The 12204-nt window shown below is 40.9% G+C and overlaps 1 protein-coding gene across 2 annotated transcripts in view; it reads right to left on the minus strand.

The window, feature by feature from the left end:
- pigg (phosphatidylinositol glycan anchor biosynthesis class G (EMM blood group)) overlaps positions 1-12204 on the minus strand; it is a 64529-nt gene that overhangs the window by 13176 nt on the left and 39149 nt on the right. The window contains exons 10-11 of one of the 2 annotated variants that reach the window (XM_069712139.1): positions 7866-8057; positions 7450-7479 (exon numbers count right to left, since the gene is read on the minus strand). In XM_069712139.1, coding sequence (XP_069568240.1) covers positions 7450-7479; positions 7866-8057 — 222 coding nt within the window. The remainder of the gene's footprint in view (positions 1-7449; positions 7480-7865; positions 8058-12204) is intronic. The other variant, XM_069712140.1, reaches the window with a different exon arrangement.

The raw sequence follows: 12204 nt of genomic DNA on the forward strand, positions 1-12204 counted from the left end.
TTACCAAATTCTATAATGGATGGCGGGAAGGACGAGGAGGTAATGAAGTAAAGGATTTTCAAGGAGTGTAAATGAGGCTTAAATATATTCTGTGCAAACATGTGCAGATCAAAACAGTCATTAAGAGCACATTGCTTCTTATTTCTCACTTGTAAACCTTTTTCGAAGCAGATATTTAGATTTGACTTCGCAGTTAAAAGCACTGACAGGTGGAATTAAAACCATTAATGGCTCAGTTCCATTTAACGTCCGAATGAACCGTTCCCATGAGCCAACATGCACAATAGCACAACCTTCTCTGACTGGAACACAGTCGTCATTAATGTGACAGAATCCATCAATGCTTTTTGTCGCTCCGACAGGTCGAAATGCCTGCTGTGAAAAAGCTCTATTCACGACCAAAAACCCAGATGATCTTTGGAGTAATCACTCACATTCATTTAAAGTTGTTTGATTGTATTTTCAAACTTCGACAGCTCAAAAGCGATTTTACACGTGAAGAGAGTCTCCTGCTCACAAGCGTGAATTCTCTTCAGCCACGCAGTAAAGGGTCATTTCTTTTGCAGTGTCAAAGCTGCAAAAGTACTACAGGATAATAACTGACCCAGAAGGAGTTCAGCAAGTATTGGACATATATTATTAATCAGTGTGTTTTATGGAAACCTGTTCCAACAGAGAAAGAGAGCAGAGTAATATGCTCGATACAGCATTATTCTTTATAATTCACAACTGTCCGAACAATATGGCAGGGACTGCAGTCATTATTGTTTTATACAGAAAATGGATTGTGATTTTATGCTAGGGGAGTGTTGAGTGTGGGCTGTCGGTTTTACATGGTACTAGTAATACAAAATTTGGCAAAATGCACAAGCTGTCCTCCTTGTCTGAGCAATAAAGGCTATTTGTTATTTATGTAATTTTGCCTAACTGCAGCCCCTCAAAAAGTGGCTGCAGTTGTTTCAAGTGTCTCCTGATTACAGTCAATCACACAGAGCTGTTTTTGGTGCACGGTGTAAATGAGAGATTTTCTCCTATCAGGTTCCTAAACTTTCCCAGCTCTTACTTAAATGACATGAGTCATTTAGCTAAGGGAGTTTTATGTCATCTGTAATTCCCATACAACTTGAGAGACAGGCAGCTGGCAACAGGAAACACATTAATGTGGATGTTTCCATGGTATCGGAATTCTTTATTGCAAATGACATTTTCCGATAGTAGATGGTACCAAAGCAATTCTGTCGGTGCCATAAAAGTCAAAAGTTCAGCATCTCTGTAATTGACATAAATAAAGTTGTGGGTTTCCAATAGAGACATGCAAGCAGGCTGACAGCCAGTTCAAGATGGAGCATGTAAACATGGCAAATGCTGGGTTAATAATGCAGCTTTCTAATGAGCGCAAATGTGCTTTTGATGCATGCCTGGATGTGACGGTATGTAAAATTACCTGGAACTGCAGTCTGAAGAGAGGTTTTGTTTCACACTACAGCCAGTGAAACTAAATCAGTCCCTCTTCAGATATGTTGTCATTTTGTATTGACGGATTTGTAAAAGTCCTTAGCTCTCTGGCCTGCTGCACTTCAGACCACCAAGTAAAGACAAAGCTCACAGGAAGCTCGGCCTTATTCCAGAACAATAACAAAGAAGAGGGCAGAGTCGTTATGAAAATGGTGTTCAGCTGTGTCTTCCACATTTATCATAAAGAACAATGCTAAGAGTGCATTTTGTTGCTTTTGGCGTCATTTGCTGAGATTGCTTGTGGATCTGAGAACTACACTCGCAAACAAAACAGATCGTTGGTCCAGAGAGAGCCACTATCAGATTAAAAAGGAAAGACAGGACATTAACCATTTATTAAAGCAGATGCAGCAATAGTTACTGTAGCCTCAATGTACTCTTTAATCACTGGATCAAAGTTTATCTCATCAGGTACATACATAAAAAATGACTCAAAACAGCATTACTGACACACTGAATCTGGCATCACTTTAATACTATTTACTATTTATCACAGCTTTATAATTTCCATTTAAAAAGTTCCCAGACTATTTCTGCTGCACATGACTCAGTAATGCCATGGAGCAGGGCGAAGTAAATACCTTTATGAGTAATTACTCCAAGTTACATCACTTCGTCCACAGCAGCTCCTGAGTTACATATTGTTTTGTGATTTCACCATGGACCTGAAAATTGAGCAGGGAGCACACATTCAAGTTTGTGTCAAATTCTGAAAACTGGCAGCTGAGACGCTTGAAACACTACAGAAAACCTACGGCAATGAAACAGTGAGCGAGGTGAGCTTGAGTGGCATTAATGCTTCAAAAGGGGCAAAACTTCAAGACCCCTCCAGGGTCAGACTGTCACAGTAGAACTACATCTGAGAAAACATTTGGCGCGAACAACCGACACTGTGGCACAGTGGCCATTGCTGGCTGAATTCGTCTCCCTGCGACTTCTTTCTGTTCCCCAAAATAAAGTTTAAGCTGAAGTGTCGCCGTTTTGACACCAGGGAGAAGATCCAGTGCGAACCGCAGAAGGTGTTCGACGCGCTTACAGAGCGAGATTTCCAGGAAGCATTTAAGTGTGGCAGGAGCGCCGAGGCTTGTGTTGCTGCACAAGCAGACTACTTTGAAGATGATGGAAACCAGATGTAAATCAGTTACTGGTTTTAGTTGTCGTGGCACAATCTCAGAACTTTTGATAGCACCTGGTATTTACCATCAATGTTTCTGAAGAAAGCCTATTGATCAAAATACATCTTCTCTCAACCAAATCCTCACTATAGAATTCCTAACAGTGTTGGAACAGTTAAGTTTTTCTGTGTTCGTCTTACTGGTTTGCAGTGGGTGCGGCTAAATGTGCAGCCTCAGCAGACAATCAGACGTGATGTCTTAAAGTCGCCCAGTATTCCTTTTACAACAAACACTAAAAAGTTCACTGCTCTATAACAAACCAGTAATTTAAGAATTATCAGTCAGCATCATTTTGCATAATCACCATCTGGTTCTGTATCACATGACAAGTTGCACTATGGGATTGTCCATCAAATCACACCAACACATCTGTGAAGCAGGAGGATAACTGTGTATGAAACTCCTCATAATTAATACCATTGGAAGTTTTTTTTGTCCAACGTTTAAGTTTGATTGCTCTCTATTTTGTCATGAATATTTAATGTTATTGAAAACAATTTCAGATTTGAAACTCAATTTTTAGGGGCTTTAAAGCCTTGGGGAATCCTTCACACTGTTTGATGAGGAGGAGCCACGAGTCCAATCAATATTATCTTCTTTACTGCCTTTTGTGATGTTAATAGTCATAACAGTGGACAGAAAATAGTAGTTTGACAAGATACAGAGCTGCCTGGATTTCACGTTACCTTGGAAACAAGCGCTGAGTGCTCCAGCAAGTGAATAAGAAAAGGTAAGGCTACGTCCAATCCCCTTAACATGTTTGGTATGTCCCCTTCATCAATCACCTGCATCAGGCAAGCACTTACAGTATATCAGACAAAACAAGTAATTCAGTGCCAGAGGATGACGAGGGTCTGCCTGCTTCGTCTGAGCTCTTGTCTCTCTGTGGGATAAAGCTGAGCATGTCCAAGTGGCAACTATTAAAAAGCCACAGGGACTAAGAGGAAGACTGAAAAAACAGTTCCAGACAAAACATCTAATTACACAACAAGCCGTGAGATCAATAGCTGCTTTGCTGGCAGCATGTCCTGGTGTCTTTTGTTCTTCAGCTTTATGGTAGATTTTAAAACAGCATTTAAATCAGCATGACCCACAAAGATAGAATACAGGAAATGCAGTTTTACATCCAATGCTCTGTCAGTCAGTGGAGGATAGTCATTTGTTAAATGTTACCACTGATATACTGTACTAACACAGTATTGACTTTGAAAAAGAGCTATAAAATGCTCTACCTCCTGGGTAATAAAACTGAAGTCTCTGTGTGTGTGTGTGTGTGTGTGTGTGTGTGTGTGTGTGTGTGTGTGTGTGTGTGTGTGTGTGTGTGTGTGTGTGTGTGTGTGTGTGTGTGTGTGTGGCAAGGGTTCACAGGTGTTTTGAGGCGAGTTTGAATACATTTCCATTTTTAAGCGGGATCGGTATGCATGAATATTTTTAAATTGGAGAAAGCGCACAACAGTCCCTCTCTAGATGGAGCACTACATGATAAAATGGGTCATGTTTTGTGCAGGTGTGAAGCGCACACACACAAACACATGCATAAACATTGTAACTGCTTGTTGTAGCTTTATGTTTGGTAGAAAATGTGCCATAAATGCAGAGAACGGGGACGGAAGTTGGAAACAAACTTTAGCTATGATGCACACAGGCTCAGACAGGTTTGGCCCTCAGCCGGCTGCTTTGATGTTGAGCTACTTCCTACTGCAACATTCAATTTAATTCCTCTTTCATGTTACCTTTATTGTACCTTTTTCCAGACGCTTTATGTTGTTAGTGCTTCGGTAGTAATCTGTGATCCCTTCAGTTAAATACCAATAATGCAAAGGACATACTTGCTCTGTCAGTTGTCTATTTTTAGGTTAATTTCTGACAAAGCCATAAGGCAGCGTGTGTGCGGCAGAGAGAGCAAAAACAGACAGCAAACTGCATCCACAGTGACATCCAAGTAACTCTGTGAGCCCTTTAAAGTGAGCAGCACTGGCTGTTCTCCTCCCCATTAGCCATTTTGAAAGATGCAACAGCGCAATTAGGCAGTTGACACAAAGGGAAGGCGAGGGGGGGGACCGGGGAGGTGTCAGGGGGGGCTTCACTGTGATAAAACACACAGAATGAGTAACCCAAGAAGACCAGACATTAAAAAGGGTCATTATAGAGAACTCTGGCTTTTTTACAAACACATTACAGAGTGAAGGAAAAAAAACGTAGTCGTGAAAGTGAATGTGACATTTTTTGCCTTCTTTTCATTTCTGAGAGACTGTTCTGATATCATGTGTAAAATAACCATCAATTACACAAGAAGGTTGTTCAAAAATACCAAACAAAACAAATCAGACCAATAAGAAATGATTAGGTTCCTCAACCACTGGAAGCTACTGGACTATATTTAAAGCACTACTTTAGTCTAACATTTCCTTCCCGTCAAAATACAGCAACTGAGACAGACAGCGTGCGATTGTCATAAATCCTAAGACTAAAGTTTGTCTATATAAAGAGCTTAGCCCAAGTAGCTGCAGTGTGAACCAAATCTAAAATAAACCCTTGAGGCGGAGCACTGTAAAGATCAATGTGGTGAGGTCTGAAGAAAAAGCTGAGGGACCGGGTGAACCGTCAAACCTTGTCAATCATACAGTTCGTCAAAAGCAGCCAGAGTCCCTGCGTGGCTTCAGTCAGGTGTCTTTGCATGGGTAAGGGTGAGAGGTTGAGTTTTTAATTAGGCGAGCAGGTAGGAGAGACTGCCAAGGAGAACAGGAAAGGTGAGAGAGGGCCAGGTACCGGTGCTAGATGAAGGGAGGTCAGGAGAACTAGACAGGAGAAGCGTGTGCAGTCCTGCGTGCTCATTATTTTCTGACGGGGGTTACTAGTCGATAACTCTGTGCCAAGCTACAGTCTGCACAATGAAAAATTACAACACTTAGGGGCTGCTAGACTCATGTTTCCTCTTTCTGGACAATGCTAACAACAACTAAATATCGACTGTACTGAAGGGTTAGATATATATATAGTGCACAGAGGAATCAGTCTTGGAGAATATTGATGCTTTTAAGGCCCACGTTAACATGATTCTTCATTATTCAGGCCGAGTTCAACGGGCACACTTAATATCCCAAATGCACCGGACACTGAAGGGTTGGCACCAGATGAAATGTTTTATCATCTGTGTAAAATGAACATGATTATGCACCTGGTATGCTTGATTAAGATTGGAGGGTCTAGGAGGGAAGACTCCTACCTTCAGGGATACACCAGGAGGGTTTCAATGCATTTGCAGGTTTAAGAAATCTAAACTCTTCTCAAGATTTATCTTTTAATGATAGCAGGGGGATCTGAGGGCCATTTTTAGAACGGAGATAAGAAAACCACAGAGATGGAAAAAGCACCAGGCTTATTAGGCCACAGTATTGTTGGTGGCAACATTTCTTGATGTCGAAGCTCAGCATTCATTTTCATTTCAGAACAAATATCTCAAATTATTGTTGTTATTGTTCTTGTTGTCTCAATTGCAGCCTGGCTTAATGCACCTATTGCTCACAGATTCAGTCTTTGCTGTTCACATGGAAGTTTGCTCAGCCAATCAGCAGTCAGTGTGATGGCATTGAAGTCAAGCAATTGTTTGTAAATGTAGTTCCAGCAATGGTGGTGATGGGAGATGAAGCGCTACAAACAGTTGAACCAACACTGGCAAATATAAAGGAATTGAAGCTGGAAAAAGAGCAGTGACTAAAATTAAAACAAATATTTCATTGGCCATTTACCATTCCTATGATGGTCAATGCTGATTGGTTAAAGGCTGCTACAATAGTTGCATCTTAATGGGCAGATAGACCCATCAGGATGCAATGATTGGAAACAATCTCCAATGCAGCGAGGCCTGTCCATTCACACAGAGAATTCAGACCTTGTAATACCATACTATCTCCATTCTGCCTGCAATGTGATCCTAATAAGTACATTAGTTGGGCTTGGCTGGCTGACATTTCAACACAAATAGCCCCCTGGTCAGAGTACTAATGCTGCTGTGGGGACTTTTCCTGTTACTACCTGAAGTGTTTGTCTATCTTGCTTGACATAGAGGTGCAGAAAGAGGCAGAGTTAAGTGACGTTTCAACATGTGAGACTCATGTTTCTTCAAGATGTGGTCAAGCTGTAGCGATTACATTTATATCTGCTGAGATCCATTCAGGATGTGAACCGAACCGATCTGACTGATTCGACTGCATTCTGATCTCAATTTGCATGAAAATGTATCACATAGGTATCAATTTATGATCTCACTTTAATGTGTTAGAGTGCTAATTGTGATAACGAGCGCTAAACTCAGATTAGGTTTGTGTGAATGTCGTCAGTGGTTCAAGTATTTGGTTAGAAACCAAACCAACTGGCCCAGGCCAGGCTAGAGGATCACCACAGTTATCACAATTTATTTATTACATTAATGTCTGCACCAAATTTCATTGCAATCTATCGAAAAGTTGTGAGATTTTTTACTCAAAACCACAAATATGAACCTTTTTTTGTGGATTGCAATGTGCTTTGCACATCTTGAGACTTTTTACTCCTCAGCAATGTAGAGAAATTCAGGGTCCTATATTTCAGCCATGAAAGCTACAAATATTCAAATTCAAATTAAAACCAGACAAAAAGCAAATTTACAAAACTATACAAAAACTATTCCAACATCCCTGCATATATTCCTACTCACTGCACTAATTATCTAGCTTACTGGTCTGTGATGTAAAAATGTGACTTTGGTTTCATCACTTACACGAGACAGGAGGGGAGGATGGGGTTCCGGCTGTGCCAGAGAGACATGTGTTAGAGGAGAAAAGACTGGTCGATACTCCTGCAAATTCCTGCTGCCTGCCAATTCAAATCAACAGTCATGGATTGCTGGATGCCTCTTTCAATGTAATTAATTAAATTTAAGACACTGTAACTTTTTTAGGGCCTGAAGGTAGACCAGGAGATTTACTGTAGGTAGATGTAAAGAAAAGAAAGTACAACAGTAAACGATGTTGCCTGAGCTTTTGTCCCAGAGGAAGAACTACAGCCTGCATGCTCATCTGCATCACAGCTTGACCCGGCACTCCTGCACTTTAAATTATGTCACTATCAGGGGACAGCAATTTGCTAACAGTTATGGTGAATGACATCATGGTTCCCTGGTTCACAAAAACTTACTTGGATGTAGTTCGACTAGAGTGTTGCCAGGGAAACAAGACATTGCCGACAGCTGCCCGGTAGCTGTAGACACCCAGGAGTCCGAGGGCGAGGGCAACCTTGGAAACCCACGAGCACCGTCTTTGAACCAGGAGGTAGATAAGAACCAAACAGAAGGCTGACAGTAGGGAGAGGATCATCTTGTGTTCAGAGCTAGAAAGAGACAACAGACAAATGGTGTGAAAAATAATAAATGCAATTCTGAAGTTTGACACTGAAATTTGTTCATATTCTCCAGTTTTAATGTATTTCTATATTTCAGTACAAATATAGGATGAGCAAAAATTAAGTAAGTCATTCAGTTAACCAAAAACTGAAAGGTGAAATGTTGAAGCTGAGTATTAATGGAGCAACAGAGAATTTCTGATGAAATGAAACACTGTCAGTCATACTGTATCCTCCAGCATTAGATTAAACTTTAAAAAGACACGGATCTTCAATTGTTCACTGGATTTAAGGCTATAGAGTCTGAAATTACGCCACACTGAGCACAGACAGGAAATAATAAGACCTCAAAGGACATATCAAAGTTGAATAGAAAACGTGTATTTAGCCATTAGCTGGATCAGACAGCAGTGGAAGTTGGGTACTTTGAGACAAGATGAGGCATAACGCTACCTAGATCTCATTATCCAAGCAACAGGCAGTGCAGGTAGGAAGAAAGGGCAACGCTGGACAGGGAAAAGGTCAGAATCCACATCTCTATTCCACAATGTGATGCATGTTAAAGAACAAACTATAATCCCCTGCGCCGTGCTGTTGTCAGAATTTTAATGGCTCTGAAACAGTCACAGTTTTACTAAGAAATCACAGTTTTCCTAAAGCCTGAGCAATCACAGAAGGCGATTTTCCATTCCCAAATCTTTTTCAAAGAATGCTAAGTGGAGACTGCTGTCAGTTTCTCAGACAGAAAAACACCTCTAAAATGTTCCTGTGTCAGAAGAGACTTTCCTTCATCTGTTACTAGCATTAGTGTAATATATATATAGATTATTTGTCTACTACAGTAGGTGATATCCTATATCTCCCGTGGCTTTCAGTTCAGAAATAAATGCCACTTGATCTTTTACACTCGTGTAGATGGAGACAAATGGAGATTGAAAATTGTGTTGCTGCCTTGCATTCTAGTCTACTGAGAATACTTTCTTCAGACAAATTGGTGTATGCCTTTTTATAATTAATTTATTCCCAAGTGACTGTTGAACTTCTGTCCTTAAACAGTGAAAGAAGCCTCACTTTAACTCACTAAAACCACATGTTTACCACACATTTTTTGCCTTTCCTCACCCTCAACTACAGCTGTGTTGAAAAGGAGTTCTTGTTATGTCCTTTCACCTTCGTGTTCACACATATCCACATAAAAAAGATAAATATATATACAATGGGGCAAAAAAGTATTTAGTCAGCCACCAATTGTGCAAGTTCTCCCACTTAAAAAGATGAGAGACGCCTGTAATTTTCATCGTAGGTATACCTAAACTATGAGACAAAATGAGAAAAACAATTCCTGAAAATCACATTGTCTGATTTTTAAAGAATATATTTGCAAATTATGGTGGAAAATAAGTATTTGGTCAATAACAAAAGTTCATCTCAATACTTTGTTATATACCCTTTGTTGGCAATGACAGAGGTCAAACGCTTTCTGTAAGTCTTCACAAGCTTTTCACACACTGTTGCTGGTATTTTGGCCCATTCCTCCATGCAGATCTCCTCTAGAACAGTGATGTTTTGGGGCTGTCGCTGGGCAACACGGACTTTCAACTCCCTCCACAGATTTTCTATGGGGTTGAGATCTGGAGACTGGCTCGGCCACTCCAGGACCTTGAAATGCTTCTTACGAAGCCACTCCTTCGTTGCCCGGGCGGTGTGTTTGGGATCATTGTCATGCTGAAAGACTCAGCCACGTTTCATCTTCAATGCCCTTGCTGATGGAAGGAGGTTTTCACTCAAAATCTCACGATACATGGCCCCATTCATTCTTTCCTTTACACGGATCAGTCGTCCTGGTCCCCTTGCAGAAAAACAGCCCCAAAGCATGATGTTTCCACCCCCATGCTTCACAGTAGGTATGGTGTTCTTTGGATGCAACTCGGCATTCTTTCTCCTCCAAACACGACAAGTTGAGTTTTTACCAAAAAGTTATATTTTGGTTTCATCTGACCATATGACATTCTCCCAATCCTCTTCTGGATCATCCAAATGCTCTCTAGCAAACTTCAGACGGGCCTGGACATGTACTGGCTTAAGCAGGGGGACACGTCTGGCACTGCAGGATTTGAGTCCCTGGCGGCGTAGTGTGTTACTGATGGTAGCCTTTGTTACTTTGGTCCCAGCTCTCTGCAGGTCATTCACTAGGTCCCCCCGTGTGGTTCTGGGATTTTTGTTCACCGTTCTTGTGATCATTTTGGCCCCACGGGGTGAGATCTTGCGTGGAGCCCCAGATCGAGGGAGATTATCAGTGGTCTTGTATGTCTTCCATTTTCTAATAATTGCTCCCACAGTTGATTTCTTCACACCAAGCTGCTTACCTATTGCAGATTCAGTCTTCCCAGTCTGGTGCAGGTCTACAATTTTGTTTCTGGTGTCCTTTGACAGCTCTTTGGTCTTGGCCATAGTGGAGTTTGGAGTGTGACTGTTTGAGGTTGTGGACAGGTGTCTTTTATACTGATAACAAGTTCAAAAAAGGGGCCATTAATACAGGTAACGAGTGGAGGACAGAGGAGCCTCTTAAAGAAGAAGTTACAGGTCTGTGAGAGCCAGAAATCTTGCTTGTTTGTAGGTGACCAAATACTTATTTTACTGAGGAATTTACCAATTAATTCATTAAAAATCCTACAATGTGATTTCCTGGATTCTTTCCCCCATTCTGTCTCTCATAGTTGAAGTGTACCTATGATGAAAATTACAGGCGTCTCTCATCTTTTTAAGTGGGAGAACTTGCACAATTGGTGGCTGACTAAATACTTTTTTGCCCCACTGTACACTGTAACACAAGACTAAGAGTCCTCAGCTCTACAGCAGCTCCATGTGTACCACAACCCCACAACAGAATAGTGGTTATAACAACAAACAATATTTCTGAAGGGTTTACAGTCAAATTTGATCAGTTGTAAAGTTTGCCCCAAGTCAAAAGAGAAAAATATTGGAGTGTTTCGCTACAGATTTCAGATTTACTTTTGAACTTCTGGATAATTGCTTTACGCATCGTGTTCCGATTTGTTGCTTAATAGAAAACTCAGTGAAGAGCCACACCAGTCCATCTTTTTGCCATTCATTGAGTGCAGCGTCTTTCCCTCAGGGAACACCTTAAGAGTCCTAATTCTGCCAAGCTACTTCTGCATCAGCCAAGTAGCTGTTGCTGTTAACTCGCTCTCTTTCCAAAAACAGCATAGATGGCGAGCTAGGTAGCATCACGAGCTTTATAGGGTGAAAGATGCTTAAATCAATATTTGTGTATTAACAAGGGAAAAGACGGCTGTATAGGATGAGCAGTATCACTTGAAGTGACAAACACAAATAACTGTCATTCAACCCTAAAGCTCACCTCAACTTTATGGAGTTTCATAATATCTTTCAGCATATTGTGGTTTTACGGCACACAACTTTACTGTTTTGGTTGGCTCACTTTTCTCATCAATATCAACCCTAAGTTGCTGTCTGTCAAAAAGCTCCGATGAACACACTGCCCACCACTTGCTCAGCACCAAAAGTGACACAAAGTTACTTGGGTTTTTTAACGGGCGTGGGTCCATCACATCGCATGAGTGACGCTGTTTTGCTCCGTTCTCAGCTCGGCTTCAGATCCCACCAGGAGAGCTGCAGAAGCAAAGTGATTTCCTTTTTTCTTTTTGATTAGATTTTTTTGCTTCTAGCAGTTTTGTTTTTGTTTGTTTATTTTGTGACTATTGTTATTATTTCCTACTTTGTGCTGTAGCCTACAAAGTTAATGGAGTTTCCTGTGTTTTAGTTGTCATATTTCCCTGAAGTAGTTGGTGGAAACCAAAACTGAGCAAAAAGAAGAATGAATGTTGGACATCAGGTGACCAGAAATATGACTCTAAATGAATGCTAATGTTGCTCTGCGTTGATTCACTGCCCTTAAAGGGATAGGTCGGTTACTTTGAAGTGGGGTTGCGGTCTGCGTATCACCAGAAGCCGACAGCTGCATCGGCACAGAAGTTAAACAATGTAATGCTGTGAACAAGGTCAATAAGAAAACAAATTTTAGAAACCTAAAGAAGTCAATATCTGTTTAAAAGTATGCTGCATTTAGATTATTTTCTTCGCTGTACCTTGC

This window comes from Brachyistius frenatus, unplaced genomic scaffold (genome assembly GCF_029030835.1).
Source record: "Brachyistius frenatus isolate BFR_SWC_R1_liver_20210118 unplaced genomic scaffold, ASM2903083v1 Contig_107, whole genome shotgun sequence".
Taxonomy (NCBI): domain Eukaryota; kingdom Metazoa; phylum Chordata; class Actinopteri; family Embiotocidae; genus Brachyistius; species Brachyistius frenatus.